The 17,590-nt window shown below is 39.3% G+C and overlaps 2 protein-coding genes across 3 annotated transcripts; both read right to left on the bottom strand.

The window, feature by feature from the left end:
- Positions 1 to 5,045: 5,045 nt before the first annotated feature.
- Positions 5,046 to 9,150, bottom strand: LOC135598522 (PRA1 family protein H-like). Of its 2 annotated transcripts, none has more exons than XM_065092447.1 (4): positions 8,597 to 9,150; positions 8,356 to 8,495; positions 5,605 to 5,676; positions 5,046 to 5,524 (listed from the first exon to the last, which is right to left on the bottom strand). In XM_065092447.1, exons 1-4 carry the CDS (start codon positions 9,064 to 9,066, stop codon positions 5,436 to 5,438), a joined length of 771 nt encoding a protein of 256 aa, XP_064948519.1. In that variant the 5' UTR covers positions 9,067 to 9,150; the 3' UTR covers positions 5,046 to 5,435. The 2 variants fall into 2 exon arrangements, with proteins under 2 accessions (XP_064948519.1, XP_064948520.1); XM_065092448.1 differs by having other exon boundaries at positions 5,605 to 5,667.
- Positions 9,151 to 12,119: 2,969 nt separating this feature from the next.
- On the bottom strand, positions 12,120 to 15,971 carry LOC103984494 (probable beta-1,4-xylosyltransferase IRX14). The gene is made up of 4 exons (XM_009402004.3): positions 15,106 to 15,971; positions 14,494 to 15,021; positions 12,484 to 12,748; positions 12,120 to 12,411 (listed from the first exon to the last, which is right to left on the bottom strand). Exons 1-3 carry the CDS (start codon positions 15,789 to 15,791, stop codon positions 12,514 to 12,516), a joined length of 1,449 nt encoding a protein of 482 aa, XP_009400279.3. The 5' UTR covers positions 15,792 to 15,971; the 3' UTR covers positions 12,120 to 12,411; positions 12,484 to 12,513.
- Positions 15,972 to 17,590: the final 1,619 nt, after the last annotated feature.

Here is a 17,590-nt window from a genome sequence, read left to right as displayed (position 1 = left end):
AATTATATTAATTTTTTATAATTATAAAATTAAAATATTTAATCTTATTTATCCTAATATTGTCAACTTTATAAACGAAAGATACAGCATATGATTATGCATGTATAAATGATATAAAAATAATAGACATAAAGATAATTTCAATTATGGTGATGAATAATAGCATCATGGGTAATTGTTGTGGTGGTGGTTGATGAGAATGATGAGATGATCGACTTTACCGATGTCGATTCGAACATCGATAATGAGGAAGAATAGGAAACAAAGCGGTGAGGCATCTACGTTGGAGTCACACCGATCTGCCTCCTCTTCTAACGATGCAGTAGTCGGCGAGAACGAAGAGGAGGCAATGCAGTGCTACATTGAATGGTGTGATGGTCGGCGAGAATGAAGATGAGGCAAAGCAGTACGATACCAAAGGAGAAAGAGGAGGCAGATGAGGCATCTACGTCGATGTCGCACTGCTTTGCCTCCTTTTTGTTCTCGCCGGTCACCGCACTGCCTCCTCTGTGTCGACACTACACTGCTCTATCTCCTCTTCGTTCTCGATGACCACTACATTGTCGAAAGAGGAACAAGAGGTAGAGCGATGTAGCACCGACGTAGATGCCTTCTCTTCCTCCATCGGCACCGCATCGCTCTACCTCCTCTTCCTCCATGTCGTCGATATTTAAATTGATATCAGCAAGGCCGACCATCACATCATTCTCGTCGATCACTACCATAACAATCACCCACGGTACCACCATCCACCACCACTATTAAAATTATTTTTTTTCCCATCATTTTCGAGTCATTCATGCATATGCTATCACGTGCTGTATCTTCTATCGGTAAAGTCGATAGTGTTAGAATAAATATGGTTAAATGTTTCACTTTTATAATTATATGATTTCAATATAAATTTTGTAAGTTTAGGGATCGAGATACTAAAAAGGTATAACTATGGAAGGGTAATATATAATTATCCCTTGGAGACACCACTTGCCACGTACAAATGACAGTGACTCAAAATGTATAAGGGTGGCCTCCTATAAATTTGGGTATTTGATTGCTTTAGCGTGCTTCAAAGCATGGTACCCTAGACTGGAACTTGAGGAAGACCCATTTGCTGACTGTCCCGAGGATCAAGACGTTCCAATGGAAAGCCAAGTTGCTTTTGATGACAGTCTCGATTCTTCGCCTAGTGCCTGATGATGTCTCTTTTTCTTCTCTTTTTGTAGATCAACACCCAAGTTTACTTATAGGGGCCTACTTTGTCTATTGTAATTATTTTCTCTTTTTTTAAAAACACTTTCTCTCGACTTAAATAGTGCCTCGATAAAACCCTTCCCCCTCTAGAGGCCTTTACAAATAAATTTTTTTTAGGTTGGAGATATACCATGTTCTTGGTAATGTTCTTCCTTCTGTTGTACTGAGGTGATATGTCCCATCTCGGATGACTTCAATGACCCGATAAGGCTCCCCAGTTTGGTGCTAGCTTTCCTTGGGAGTGGGTGGGGTCGATCATCTCAACTATACGCAACACCAAGTCTCCTAATTGAATGCCTTGGGATCAAACACCTTGGTCGTAGAGCTTGGCCATCGCCTTCTTGTATCTCAGAACTTGTAGATGTGCAGTGGTTCTAACCTCATCTATCAAATCGAGCTTAACTCAGTCTAATCTCGAAAGTTTCTTCGTCAAAGTTTTCAACATGGGGGCATCGGGAAGATTACCTCATGGGGTAAGATGACCTCTGTACCATAGGCTAGGCTAAAAGGAGATTCTCTCGACCCTGTCTTTGGTGTCATTGGGGAGGCGCACAAGATTCTTGACAGCTCATCCACCCAGGTGCCCTTTGATCCGATGACTTGATGTTTGAGGCCCTCGAGGATAGCTTGAATGGTGACTTCGGAAAGACCATTAGTTTGGGGGTGAGCCACTAAGCTGAATCTAATTGGATTATATAATATTGGCAGAACTCTTTGAACTTTGGATTGTTGAATTGAGTCTCATTGTCTGTGATAAGGGCCTTTAGTATCCCGAAGCAAGTGATAATGTTCCTCCATATGAATCCTTTGACAGGTCTCTCAGTTATTGATGCTAGTGGTTTGGCCTTCACCCATTTTGTGAAGTAGTTGACCCCTACGATGATGAATCTTCGTTGGTCCAAGACAAGTGGGAAGGGCTCGAAAAGGTCCATTCCCCACTAAGCGAACAATCACCCATAGTCGACTGGATTTAAGGGAACTATCAGTTGTCTTGGTACTTGAGCAAATTCCTAACACCTGCAACATATTTAGGTGTATGCAATTGTATCTTTGCATAGTATTGGCCAGTAGAACCCTTATCAGAGCACTTTAAAAGCAAGGGTTTGCTTGCCAATGTGCTCTCCACAAATGCCCTCGTGGACCTCGGCAAGTACTCTTTCGGCCTCGTGGGGATTTAAACACGTGAGCAGTTGGCTGAAAGACCTACGATACAAGCGACCATTAGTTAGACAATATCAAGCTTGGTGGTGCTTGACTCTTTGAGTTAGATTGGTTGGGAGTATTCCGTCTTTCTTGTAATGTATGATTTCATCCATCCAACTCGGTTCTGCCTCAACCATAACCATGTTGAGCTACGCGATGGTTTGGTTTGATAGGGTCCTAACCGATAGATAATTTGGCTTGGGAGCTCGAGTGGACGCCAGTTGGGTGAGGGCATCTACCTCGGTATTCTCTTCACATGGTATTTGAAGTACTTGGAGTTGGGAGAAATTGTGAGACAACTTTTGTACCTCGATGAGATATCTTATCATGATGGTGTCTCGATCTTCGTAACTTCCCTCTATTTGACTCACGACTAGCTCAAAGTCATTGAACGCTATTAGTTCTTGAACTTGGAGCTCTAGTACGAGCTGGAGTCTTGAGAGAAGTGCTTCATATTCGGCCTTATTGTTAGAGATCTTGAACTCGAATTTAAGTCTTGTTCGAATGTTTGTTGGTTCAAGCCCTTTAGGACGACACTAGCGTACTAAAGGACTAGATCATGAGTACTAATGCAAGTACTAATGCAATAAGAAGAGATGGGAGAGCTTTAACCCCATTATGAAGGACTAGATCATGAGTGAAGGGTGGACATTGTCCACTTTTAGGATCTCATTGGTAAATCAATCAACAAGATTTGCTAGTATCTCCTCCTCGCCTTATCTTAATCCTAGAAGCATTGAGGCCATAGGCCTTGGGCATACATTCCCGAGGAAGTGCAACTCGAACTCTTTCACTAGCTAAGCAAAAGAACTAACAGAGTGAGATTTGAGATGAGCATACCACTCTTATGCTAATCTCCTTAAGGTAGTTGGGATGACATGACACATTAAGGCGTCCGATAAGATGAAAGCTTATGAGAACTGGTTCCTCTTGTATGTTATAAATGGAACGGGGATCAGACCGACATAGAATCGACCTGCCCTTCTCTTCTGAATTGGTGGAAGTTGCAGTGCATTTCTTCTAAACATCGGTCCATTTGTTGCGATCAGATTCTCAAGGAGTCAACTATTGAGTCAGTTGAGTGAGTCTTAGACCCAATCAGAGCTAAAATGTGGCGGTGACGTCTACCAAGTTCCACGGTTGGGGAACATGGGGCTTTCTCAGTTGATGGTTCGGTGGGTTTTGAAAGATTGGGGGGAGCTGATAACCCATTAGTCAGGACTCCGACAGACACCGAGACCTAGGGTTGAGGAATTATCACCGGCAATTGAGGTAGTGATGTCACTTGGTGGTATGGCCGAGGCAGAAGCGGAGCGACCACTTTATTATATCAGCCAGTGTTTGTATCTGTTGGGTGAGATTTAGGAATGCCTCGATAGGAACGAGGAGATGATTGCTTGACATTCACAAAGATGATAGATCAACCACTTTATTATAGTGGTCTTCTTTCTCCTTCGCTTCTTTTGGAAGCCTTTTGTGTGTTTTTATACTAACCTTCAGAGGAAGAGGAGTACCTCACGTAGATATCATGGAGGGAACAGTTTGTAACCAATCAGAACTAGTGGGGGAGGCTGGTCCATAACTAATCTGAATCATTCTTTAATCTTCTCAAAATATTTCAATGGATATTCTATAGAGGAGGCTGGTTTATAACTGATCTGAACTATCCTTTAATCTTCTCAAAATATTCTTGTGAATATTCCATATGAAAGTTAATCCATAATTAATCTAAATCATGGGAGAGCCTCAACAGCTCAAAGTTTTGATGGCCGGAAGATTATCCCGAGCCACTTTTCAAACCTCGATCATTTACAGATAAAAGAACATTAGTCCTGATATAGTATTGTCATAGTGAATTATAACTAACTAGTATATATATATATATATATATATATATATATATATATATATATATATATATATATATATATATATATATATATATATATATATATATATATATATATATATATATATATATATATATATGAAAAAGAAAAATAGGCGCAAAATTTTGAACAGGATCTCCTTTGAATTTTTCTCCCTTCTCAATGATTTTTTTGGGTTCTTGACTTAAAGTCATACTTTGATTTCTTTTGGGTTGTTGACCTCACCTTCCTTTTCTTTATCTTTCTCTCCCTCTCTTCCTTTGTATTATACAAAAAGATACACACAACAAAATAAACTTAGTTCCTGTAATATTCTTTCAATAACAAGTAATTTAAGATAAAGGCCAAACAACAACCCAAGAACTTACTCATCAATCTTCAATATCTTTACCAACTAACACATCTTGGTCAATATGCAAATGCAGCAACCTACAAACTCTTTACTGCAATGCTCTTCCTGGGATTATACTCAATTCACTTATGTAACTCGTGGAATAAGACATTGTCCCGAGTCCAGTAAAATTTTCTGTTGTTTGACTGCATAGTGTAACCTCCTTGTGTAAGTGAAATTGTGATGTTTTGACCATATGCAAGTAGATAATGCCACTCAAATAAATACCCATCATTCGATCTTCAGTTGTGTTACAGACAACATATTGGTGGTTTGGTTGTGTAGGAGCTAAAATGTGTCTGAATCACAAGTGGAGGAACCAAGATTTAACGCTTAGAAATTCAAGGGTTTTACCTGTAGCAGTAATGCCAAAAGAACAATCTTCCAATTTTGAGTCTCACAACTCAAAAATGTCAAGTAGGATCTACCTGTGTTTACAAGAAGGATGCCAGATGTATCCTGTGCACAATCTGTCCTATAGAAGAGTAGTCTTTGTTCCCCTTAATGCCACTGCCATTAGCTGTTACACTTTCATGAGTGTAGAGCAATGACACAGAGCATAAATGGATAAACTTTTTCTATCCCTAAAAGAAGTTCTAGAGCTTTAACAGTATCCTATGTTGGAAACTAAGGATGAGATCCACATCAAAAGTGCATGCTCCCTCCACAGCTGGGATGAGCACTTGTTTTGCTGCCAATCGTTACCTTCTCTGCAGAAATCTTCCATGCTGGTTAGCCCCCGGGATCCGTCTTGGAGTCAACTTCCGCAGAAAAGCATGAAAAATGAGGACTAGAAAAACAAAATTGTTGTTAAGGTTATGGTTAACAATGTATTTAATGAGATCAAGTGATGAAATCAGGTAGAGTCACCTGCATAACTGACACCAACCGTGTAAGCAATAGCTAGTTGAAGATTGCACATATAGAGTACCACTGCAGTCGCTTTAAAAACAAAATAAATAAATAAATAAGAACAATGACAAATATAGAATTAGGAAACTTCAGTAAGCATATATACTTGATAAATGCAAGACTTTTGTAACTGTTTTGTGAGTATTCTTGAATACAAAATAGGATATACTGGCAAGCAACCATAGAAAGCAATGTGTTACAGCGTTAGTGCAATCCCAGACTTAAAACTATACTTATAGCATGCAGTGTTCTGCCATGTCGCATTATGCAGATCACACACGTGATTTCTGATACTAGTTCTTCCTTAATTAGAATGGCAAGGAAATAATCATATGAAGATGGTCCCAGTGAACAACAGAGTGCAGCTACATCACACTCTAATTTCTTTGTATCCTGATTATCAAATCAGGGCAATAGAAAAGGGAACTGATACTTCATGATCAGTGAACACAGCAGACGGCTGAATCTCTATGAGCCCAATCTGCACTAGGCCTTCACCACAGGTTTACATTACATTTCGTCTGCTTGATATTATGACTAGTGATGTGTGCCGATGTTTAGTTGATGGAAACTATCACATTAGCAGAGATGAGATTAGGTAATTGAAAAAACAAACTCATGGGGAAGTTTCAGTGAAGAAAAATATAACAGAATAACCTTACAAAAATCCTCATCAAACAAACTTTAGTCCCTAAATAATTGACAGGATTATGCTACATGTACAAACCCAATTAACATCAAGCTTGTCTCAATCTTGCATGTGATTTCTAGCATAGTACCAATAAAACAATATAGTCAATCAACCTTAAATTGAACATATTTGTAGAACTTTCTTCATCAGAAGATGAACCATTCTGATTTTGTATTTTAAAAAATTTTCGTCTAAAATGGACAGATGCAAACAAAATCATAATTCTACATACTCGGATGGTACTTGGTCAATGTTTGAAAAACATCTCATAATTTGCAGACTATGATTGTGCAAAATGTTGGTTAATGAGGAATACAAAATATGTCTCATGGGCAATATGGTAAAATGATTGCAGGAAAGTAAAATTATCATGCTCAGTAAAATTAACATAAAAAATGGCTTGATAGAATAAATAAGAAATCCTTGAATCTGCTTAAGTTCAATCATTTGAGTACCGAACCCAGAGCCCTTAGCATTTCTCACTACTTCCATCTCCATTATTTCGACTACTAAGCACTATAATCACTCGTTAAGAATTAATAAGAAATCCTTGAATCTGCTTAAGTTCAATCATATTGAGTACCAAACCCAGAGCTCTTTGCATTTCTCACTACTTCCATCTCCATTATTTCTACTCCTAAGCACTATAATCACACGTTAAGAGTAAATAAGAAATCCTTTGAATCTGCTTCAGTTCAATCATATTGAGTACCAAACCGATAAGCCCTTTGCATTTCTCACTACTTGCACCTCCATTATTTCAACTACTAAGCACTATAGTATAATCGCACGTTAAAGCAGCTTACATTTATCTCTCACATGTAACGGTATTTTCGCATGAATCTTTTGATCCTTGGATCATATAAATTAGTCTGATCTGTCCAAACTATATCAGCCAACAAATTATTGTTAGGTTATAAAACAATATATACCACAGGTATTGGTATAACTATAAAGCATGTTATCCAGCCAGCACAAAACCAGATTGCTAATCAATATCTTCCAGCTAATCTCCTATTTATATACTGAAGCAGCAAATCTGGTTATATTTTAAGGTGTGTTACATGACCCTTTTTTAGTCCTTATTCTTGATAGAAGAGGCCAAACACCCATGTGATGTAATAGAAAGTTAACACTATATTCCATATCAAACATTCTAATAGCCTATTATCTTTAAGCACTCAATTGAACTATCCTTGCTAAAGTTGCTAACATGGCATGCAAACACAATATAGCGTAACAAAACAGGGAGCTAGGTGGCCCAGAAATCAATCATATCAATCTCAAAGTTCTGGATCTAGACTGACACAGTATTGCATGTCCCAAAGTCACAATATCTAACATTTGGGTCCAAAGGTAAAACCATGGAACAAGGGAAACAAGGTAGTTAAGAGTGAAGAAATAAATTGGCCACGTCTGTGGTAAGGATTTCACTCAAGGAGAGCACAAACAATCTGAATGGAGTCAAAACTCATTCACTGGGGAATCAATGTCCATATGGATATGTGACAATGACTTGAGAAGCCTTCATAAACTTTATTCTAGCATTCTTAAGTTCTTTACATTTTTTTTCACATTTACTTTACTTTAAATTTTAAATGCAAATTGCATGATTAACAAGACTTATCGGCATCAATACTTGAGATGCACCCACCAAATCTTTAAGATCAAATCTACAGAGCATGTCACATGTATATGGAGAAATGAGTCCATGTTTCCACTCAATTAGCACAATAATTAGTTCATGAATGCCTCTGACTGTTAAATCACATAACTTGCACCTAAGTTCATTAAGTCAAAAGAAGGGAATAAATGATCTCAGGCAACTCACCAAGGTGACACCTTAAACATTGGTCTAGCGGTGGTATACCAGACTAACTTATCAAAGATTTGAGGGTTCGAAACCTCATTCGAGCTTAGCTGATAAACACTTTAATAGTATATCACAAAATCGTGAAGCTCGAATCCCACCTTCGCCACTCACCCTTTGCCAAAAAAAAAAAAAAAAGCCTACTCACCAAGCTGAGCAATGTGAACGAACGCCTGTCTTAATCCAGGGCACCTTTCCTCCAATTGCCACTTATCACCGCAAAACCTCACAAATTCCCAGAGAACCAAGCACGCAATCAGTCCAAGAAGCGAAACCGGCATCTTGTACCTGCCAAGAGAACAAGAAGGCCTCAGTCGAGATACATCTAAGGCTACAATAAGTCAGCAGATCAATCAAGGAACAAATGAGGAATAGGGATGCAGACTCACAAGGTGCAAGCGAAGACGATAACCGATAGCAGTGCATAGTTCCGGGCGTAGCGGCGAACGTTTTCCTGCACCCTCATCCGGGCCTGGGCGGATCCGGCGGGCCAGGAGTAGGAGCCGGCAGCGCCGATGAACTCGAGAGTCCACGAGGGGGTCCCGACGGAGAGGTCCTCGGGCGTGAGCTTCGCGAAAGGGTTCAGAGTGAAGAGGGAGGCAAGGGTGCGCATAGAGGAGAAGGCGCGGGCGGCGAGACCACCGCGTCCGGCTGCAGGAGCGGAGGTCCTAGGGCGGAGGGGGGGGTCGGGAACCGCGGTGGAGGAGGAGGAGGAAGGGGAGGGGAAAGATGAGGGAGGAGAGGGGTCGGCGGAGGCGGCGCGGTCGTCGAGGATCTCGAGGTAGCCGGTTTCGCGCAGCCATGCCTCGAAGGCGGGTTCCGTCACGCTTAGCGATAATGGATTTGAGGCGAACGCCATGATACAATGACGAAGACCACCTCTAGTGGGTCGCGTAAGACGACTCGCTCGAGGCCGGTGGATGAACCCTTTGTTCGGCTGCTATTCAACAAAACGCACTTTCTCGAATCCCATTATATATATATATATATATATATATATATATATATATATATATATATATATATATATATATATATATATATATATAATTTTTTTGAAGATAAGATGAAATTTGAGCGTCAATTTTACATACCTTATGTTTCGAAAATTATTATAATGTAAAAAAGATGACTTGCTAAATATATAAAAAAATATTCATTGTCATATTTAGAAATACTTGTGTCTCATATCTACTTTTCTACAAAAGATTATGTTTATTCGATAAAATTCCTTCGACAATCAAATTTATTATATTTTTTTATAAAAAATTAAAATTAAACTTAATCATCAATTTGACCTAATTTGTGTTTTAAAAATTATTATATTGCAGAAAGATGACTTATTAAATATATAGAAATTGGATAGGGCAAAAATTTTCCTGAAAACATAGGATGTTCATATTCTGGATTTATTGTTATATTTATAAATACTCGGGTGTTACTTTCTAAAAAAGACTATATATGATTTATTCGATAAAATCTCTTTGACGATTAAGCTGGAAGTGTTAATTTAGTTCATTTTTAATAATTATATTATCTAAAAAAATAATTTATATAGTATCATTCTTATAATTATTAATTTAATTAGAGACTATACCTTTTTAGATTTTCTATTTATTTGACATGTCCAATGAATTTTTTATCTATCTTCCAGAGTTGAGTAACAGTATGAGCATTGATTTGATTTTATATATCAAGTTTTGATTGATTAAAAATAATGACCATATTATTTGTCCTCTTTGGGATAAGAGTTTATCCATCTCAAAATATAAAATCAATTTTGGGAGCTCGATTGTTACCCTCTGCATTAAAAAATGACTAAATTATGCTTTGATTATCTTCATGTCCGAGGCAAATATACTATGCACCAATAATATGATTTAGAATGTGTCAATGCTTAACATATTTTTTCACCCTTACGGATTTGTCATGTGCAAACGCTTTGGGATGCATTAATGTTTCAAAAAAACATTTATCTCAGGCAAACACATCACACGTAAAATGAGAGATTTGGGATATGTCAAACACTTTAGATATTTATTTATTTTGAACGGATACATTATACACAAATAAAATACTTAAGAGTACGCTCGATACTTTGAATATTATTTTTTATCTTAAACGAACACATAAATCAGATGATATATAAAATACTTTTTATATTTTTTTAATCATTGACGAATGCATAATACATAAATAAAATATTTTAGGATATCTGTAAAACTTTAAATCCTTGTCATAAGCGGATACATCACAAGATGATATGCTCTAGAATGTGTATATATATATATATATATATATATATATATATATATATATATATATATATATATATATATATATATATATATATTTTAAATATATTTTTGGAAGGTATATCATTTTTCATTTTTTTTCATAACGACTTTCATCCCGCGAGGTCCCCTCACCTTCCGTCATATTGATTGTGAAGAAAAGATTATCATGATTGAGCTTATCCTCCTCTCATATGGATCATTATGCCGAGCATTGCTTGAGCGAATCCATCGATCGCTTCTCCCCCTTAAGTATCAACATGCTTACCTTACTAAGATAGTCACGAAGTCAATGTTTTACCATAAATCGACACCATAGGAGGAAATTGTGAGAGTTATGGTAAATGATCAATATGAGGGGGAGGTGCTTGGTAGCGACTACATGATAGAGATCTTTTGTGGTAGAAGTGGTGACAATATTTAAGAGGACAAGACAACATTTGGGTTTGCATGAACAATACCTAATGAGGTGGGCGACGAGAGGAAGCTCCATCATGATCACCTCCTTCCCAATAGATATTGTGGTGGGACCTCACGGGATAAGACGTAACAATTGATACGATGGAGGTGATCAGTGAAAGCAACTAGAGACATTATAAGAAATAAGAGGTACCAAATGGGAAAAGTGAAAGTTGGGGCATTTTTTGAGAAAAAAATCTTATATATATATATATATATATATATATATATATATATATATATATATATATATATATATATATATATATATATATATTCTCAAACAGTGATTTCTAATTTTAAAAATCTTAAAATACCTCCCAAAAGCTATCATGTATTTATTCAAAATCCAAATTGTATAGTATTTTAAAAACACCATATAGTATTTTTAAAATATTATATAGTGCTTTATGGATAAAAACTAATCCACAACACACTGTAAATGGTTGACGAATTTTTTTTTGGATTTGGATGAAAAAAATTGATAGTTTTTTGAAGAGCCATTTTTAAAAGATTAGATATATGGGTCATTGTTTGATAATTTTGAAAAGGGATACCTTCCAAAAAATAAATTCTTGGGAAAAAATTTGGAGGCATACATATATAGTGTCTACTTCTGTAACAGAACTCCTGGAGCGAGATGGGAGGGAAGCGGAGATTAGAGAGCACGGTGGCGATCGTGACGGCCTCCGCCACGGCATCGGCTTCGGCGTCTCCCAGCGATTAGGCCTCCAAGGCGCTGTCGTCATCATCATCTCCTCCCGTAAGCAGGTCCGCTCCGCCCCTCTCTTCTCCCACTCTGTTCTTGTTCTTACGCTCACCATAACATTCTTTAAGAAAACCACGGATTTAAATCTTTTCCTGAGAAACTGATCTAATAATGATCCAATATTAATCCTTAGAACGATAAAGATCGAATTATAGATTCCTGGTGGTGCACATCATACCTTTTGAATACTCCCCTAGTCAGAAACCGATATGAATTGGGATAAATCGAACACTAACGAAGTTCTTTATTGTTAGCCTTCACCAAGAACATCAGCTTCTTTAGCCACCACTTTCAGCAATTGTTAGTCTCATGGCCCTTCAACTCAACTCACCAAAAGTCAAATACTTTGTGTACTCTTTTTGGCAAAAGAATCCAATTTATCTATCGAAATGAAGAAATGTAGAGGTCCTGTTAGAGATGGAAAATACAACATCATTTTGACAAAACTACACAATCAAATGAGGCCGAAAGATAACTACAACAATGTATGAGAGAGCTCGAGTGCATCACTCGAAGGCGCTCATGCTATTTGATGAATCGGAAACACAGATGAAATGCAAATCAAGAAAATCCTTCACCACAAATCAAATTTGTTGCTGCCGCTGCTACACTGAGATCTTGAATGCTGAACGCCAGTTTGCAGCTTTGTTTGGTGAAGCTACTTCCATGATAATTACAGTCTCTGATAGAGAATAGATGGTGAGTATATGGAAGGATCATACCACCTTTAGTATAGGATGTGCCAGGTAAATACCTCTCTGCTCGATGAATCTAGATACCATCTTTACTTCTCTTGCCAGTTGAACAAGTCGGAAACTTGTGCATCAACATGTGTTTCACGCTTCTTTTTCTTGCGAGAGATGCGTTTAGACCTGGAAGATCTGGTTTTCTTTGAAGGATGTACTTCGACATGATCTTCATCATCTGCTATCACTTGAAATGGGAGGTCAGGAGGTGCCTCAGGCCATGGAGTCCGCTTTGCAGGGACAATGATTTCCAGAGGAGGATCTATCACCCACCTGCACACAAGCAAAAGCGCGCAAGGTAACACAAGAGAAATATTTGCTAATTCGGCAGCATAATCTGATCATTTAAATGGTTGGATGATCTTAAATAGCACCTTAAGAGCTTAAATTTTTAGGTAGTTTGGTGTCCAACCACCATGAATGTTAGGTTGGATAAATAAAATTCTGATCCAAGTTAGAATTAAAGAAAAAAATTTCAGCTAAGTAAATCATGTTGGTTGAAGTCAAGTAAATCAGATTAGATTCCATTGATGCCCAACCACCATCAAAGGTAACCATGCATACTCCAGTAGATATTAAAATGGACTAATAGTCCATACTGGACTACACAAAATTTATCGGAAAATGTGAATGAAAATTCATCTGTATATAATATATAACGACAACAACAGTAGAGTTCGTAAAGTCTCGACTATTTGGGGTTGAATGTATGAAGATGTGTAAATAATACAGAAAGTAAATTAATAAAAAAAAAGGTATCAAATAAAGAGACATGATAAAAAAAAAAATGAGGTTTTTTCAAGCTTCTAATCCCATGAATTGATCCAATAAGAAATGTGAAGTGAGATGACTTGACCTGGTTAGAAACATTTACCAAGACATAGAATAACTTCAAAAGAGAATACAGATACCATGTGGAGCCACTCCCGGCATGATATTCATAAGCATAATCATATAGGAAGAGAAGCTTACAACATCCAAACTGTAAAATGATGCATGGTACACGATTGAAATTACAGTAGATGATAAATGGTAAAAAGATCTTCAATTCATCTCCTTGCACAAATGCCCTCACAATTTCTTCATGGATTAGAAGAGTTTTCATAAGCACTTAAATGATGCACAAACGTGTCATGTGTGATCACCATGTCATCACATGTACATGACAAGTGAGAAACATGGTTCTTGATATTATATAACCATAACAACAAATAACCCATGATATCCTAACCATTTGATGTTGGATAGATGAATCTTTTCGCTTCACTGAGTTTTGTACAAGCTAATATCCTTAGTTAAAATCTTCACGAAACAATGTCTGAACTACAGTCCTAAGTCCGGATGAAAATGATAGAGGATTATGTTAGGACATGGCATTGGACGTAACAACCCAAACTAATTAGTCTCTTATCAGGCATGGAACTTGGCTTTGATGATTCACTATCCTCTTCCAAGAACTTTCTAGATACTCCTTTTTGAGGGCTTGAATCATGTGGAATTCAGATTTGGAGCATAACAAATACGGCATCAAAACAACAATAATTAATGGTGTAGATCAAATTGGGACCTATTGTGCATCTTGGTAAACCTAAATTCTGGCAGAGACAAGCATTAGTATGGTGATAGCGGCATGGTGAGCCGTAGAGTCTCCGAACCCCAATCACCTGCCCAAGTTATGGTGATCTGATATGCGTAGGTGATGTGTATGGACCTCATGAACACATCGACCGTGGATGTCATGTATAGGTCTTTATGTTAAGATTAGTAGAAACAGGTGGGCTATGTGGGGAAGATGTTAGTGAGACAAATAGGATGTTTTGTTAAAATGTGAAGAATTATGTCTACAACTTATAGAGATGATCATAAAAACATCAGATATTTATCATAGATCTAAATCTTTCCATATAATTAGGGCAGGAGTGTTGTCAAACGAGACAAGGTGTGACATATTGGCAAAATATTGAGGCAGAGAAAGAGAACAATGTCCCATAGAGAAAGAAGGGATTCTGGAAACTAACCGAGCGGGAAACCTGCTGTCAAAGCGCGCTTCGGCCCGAAGCCACCACAGCAGAACCTTCTTGCCGCAGTTTCCGAGTGGCTCCACCGACGATGCATCCTTCAGCAAATCCAGCGGGCTCTCGATCTCCTCCCCGTTGATTCCCACCTCGTCAAGATCCCGAACCCAACCCGGCTTCTCCTCAGCCTCCCTCCACAGCAGCCTCGAGTTCATCACAAACCCGGCCCACTCGAGCTTCATCGGCAACACCGTCGCCCCATCACCCACAAAGGCGGCGGCTTTCTTAGCATAAGGAAGGTTATTGAAGGTGTGCCAGCCGATCAAGTGGCCAGAGGCGTTGCACGCTGGTCCTTGGATAGGCAATGGTGACTGCCCCTTCTCACCTTCTCTCTGCGAATGTGTTAGAATTCCCACCGACAGCGCGCCCATCCACTCCACCTTCTGAACCTCGTCGAAGAGCTCCAGTCTGTGGACGTTGCTTTCGTCTGCGAACACGATGATACCGTCCAATTGCTTCTCCCTAATGACTCTGCTTCCATATTACATAGGTCAGGATCAGAAAGACGTGAGCCTTGATGGGGGGAAGGGGAATAGCGGCACGCAGAGGCCGGACCTGAGGGCGTGGAGGCGCATCCGAGCCTCGAGGCGGTGTCGGTCGTGCCAGCGGACGGGCATCTGCTCGTGGAAGGGGAGGTGGACGACGGGGAGGCGGGAGCGGGCTAGGAGCGCGGCGGTCTCGTTGGAGACGCCGCCGGCCTCGACGACGAGCCAGGTGAGTGGGTGCGGGACGAGCATGAGCGAGTGCAGGAGGCCGGTGAGGTGGAGGGCCTGGAAGGTGCGGGCGTAGGTCGGGGTGACGACGAGGACGGGGCGGGGGTCCTTGACGCCGTAGCGGCGGCGCTGCTCCTGCTGCACGCGGGCGAGGATCTCGTGGGCCCGTGCAACGTCAGCGGCGTTCGGGTGGGGCCAGGGCCGCACCCGGATGCCGTGGCGGCCGACCACGACGCGGTTCGAGGCGGCGGCGGGAGGAGGAGGAGGGAGATGGATGTGGGGCGGCGGCGGGGACGGAAGGACGGCGGGCGGGGGTTGGCGGAGGAGGTGACGATGGTGGAGGGACGAGGAGGAGGGAGGGGAAGGGGAGAAGAGGAGGAGGAAGAGGAGGCGAGAGAAGCGGAACCCAGCGGCGGCGGAGAGGAGGCAACAGAGGACATGGACGGCGGACCAGAAGAGAACGCCGGGGGAGGAGCGGAAGGCGGTGTATGCCTGGCGGTTCGGCTGCTGCGGCGCCGTTTGCTTCATTGCCCGACCTCCACGCTCTGCCTCCCTCCGATCTACTCCGCCGTCAGATCGCCAATCATGAATCGCGATCAAAGGGATAGGGTTTTGTCGGAGAGCAAGGCGGAGAGGGACAGGAGGGGCGGAAGGAAAGAAGGAAGAAAGGAAAGCGGTGGTGGCTCGGGCAAGGAATTGGAAGCTACTACTTTTGTGGGTGGTGAGCATGATTAATGAATGGGCGCGATATTACACATTTGCCCTCTTCTCCGGCCCATGTGTGCTTTGTTTGTCTCCGGCGGTGGTTAGTTCATAGTTGTCTTAATAAATTTTGCTGTTTGCTTTCAACAGTTAATGATCAACAAATATGGTCGGCAGAAATCTACAACAAGAAAACAAAAGTACTTTTTGTTTTGGGGGGTAAAATCATATTAGTTCCGTTAGAAGAACAACAAAAACATGCAACTTATCAAGCAAAATAATAAATATCAAGATAAGTAAATTAAAAAAAAATCTGAAAATTCAATTTTTACCTAAAATTCAAAGAGACTTTCATAGTTCTTTTTCACCAAATCAAATAACATAATAAAATTAATTGCGATAATTTAAAAATAAAAGCTTGTTTTTAGTAATTGGGATGATTTTAGACTTTGTTATAGACGTGTGTGTATATGTTTCATATGCGGTATCCGATTGAATTTGACATGTAAAAAGAATATTAGCATGTGTCATTAAAACGAAAGTGAGAAATACAATATAATATTATGATGGATTAGAAAAAAAAAACATAAAATGGTGGGAAAATTGGGTATAAAATAAGTTTCTCATGGTCATCATCAAAATATCTTCCAACTTGACTTCTCTCTTGGATCTTCAACTTGGCGTTGTTGGTCTTTGGGGGTTGTTGATATGCTTTTTGTCCAACCAATCAAAGAATGACACTGTAAAAGTTTCTAACCAAGAGAGTTTTGATGCGTGTGCCATTTAGCATTGTCAAGAACACTCCTCTATCTCTTTCTATCTCTGCCAATCTTGTTTATTCCGGAAATTCAACAAGCAAAATTATATATATATTCCAAATTAGGATTTTTTATTTAAATCTCTATAATTAAGTTCAGAAAACAAGAATTCAAATAATCAATATAAGGATATTTTTATATTTAAAATTTTTTGAACTCATTGGTAATTTTAATTAGCAGTAATTAACCTTAGTATATTTGAATGAGTGTTAGTGACAGTAGCATATTCCTTTTTTTTTTTTGAAAAAAAGAAAAACTATCATTCAATAACTGTCAAGAAATTGCATCCCAAAAACTGGGAATTGAAGATTGGCCAAATCTCCACACACACACACAAAAAAAAAGAAAACATACAGTATGTAGATATTTGTATCGAGTTATAAGGTAGATATAGACTTTATCAGATCATTACAAAATCCTGAATAATACAATACAATGAATGTTTGATGCTTTTACAAGAAGACATGCAAGAGCTGGCATAATGAAAAATAAACCAAAACAGATGACCAGTGTTGTCATTTCAATGGTTTATATGTGAACTTTACAGGTGGGTTAGATTGTTGTGACGCAGCACCCAATCTCACATCCCCTCTTTGATCAAGTAGTACACACACATCACATCAACCAATTGGTCCTTTTATCAAGGACATGAAGCAATGCACCTGGAACATGAAAGAAACCTGAATCAGGAGGCATTAGCTAGCTTGACAAGATCATGAAGTGGAGGTGTTTCCAACTTTACACCGCATCCACATCTCCTCTCTCTAATCCCCACCTTCTCGCTAGGATTGACCTCCGAGTGGCATC

Source organism: Musa acuminata, chromosome BXJ2-1 (genome assembly GCF_036884655.1).
Source record: "Musa acuminata AAA Group cultivar baxijiao chromosome BXJ2-1, Cavendish_Baxijiao_AAA, whole genome shotgun sequence".
Classification (NCBI taxonomy): Eukaryota; Viridiplantae; Streptophyta; class Magnoliopsida; order Zingiberales; family Musaceae; genus Musa; species Musa acuminata.
This window is presented reverse-complemented; position numbering and strand designations above follow the sequence as displayed.

Coding starts and splice junctions, on each gene's coding strand:
- LOC135598522 (XM_065092447.1), bottom strand. CDS start 9,066: ATGGCGTTCGCCTCAAATCCATTATCGCTAAGCGTGACGGAACCCGCC. Junction 5,677..8,355: donor CGTTCACATTGCTCAGCTTG/GTGAGTAGGCTT, acceptor TTGTTTTTAAAG/CGACTGCAGTGGTACTCTAT. Junction 5,525..5,604: donor GGTTGGTGTCAGTTATGCAG/GTGACTCTACCT, acceptor TTGTTTTTCTAG/TCCTCATTTTTCATGCTTTT.
- LOC103984494 (XM_009402004.3), bottom strand. CDS start 15,791: ATGAAGCAAACGGCGCCGCAGCAGCCGAACCGCCAGGCATACACCGCC. Junction 15,022..15,105: donor ATGCGCCTCCACGCCCTCAG/GTCCGGCCTCTG, acceptor ATATGGAAGCAG/AGTCATTAGGGAGAAGCAAT. Junction 12,749..14,493: donor GACAGCAGGTTTCCCGCTCG/GTTAGTTTCCAG, acceptor GCTTGTGTGCAG/GTGGGTGATAGATCCTCCTC.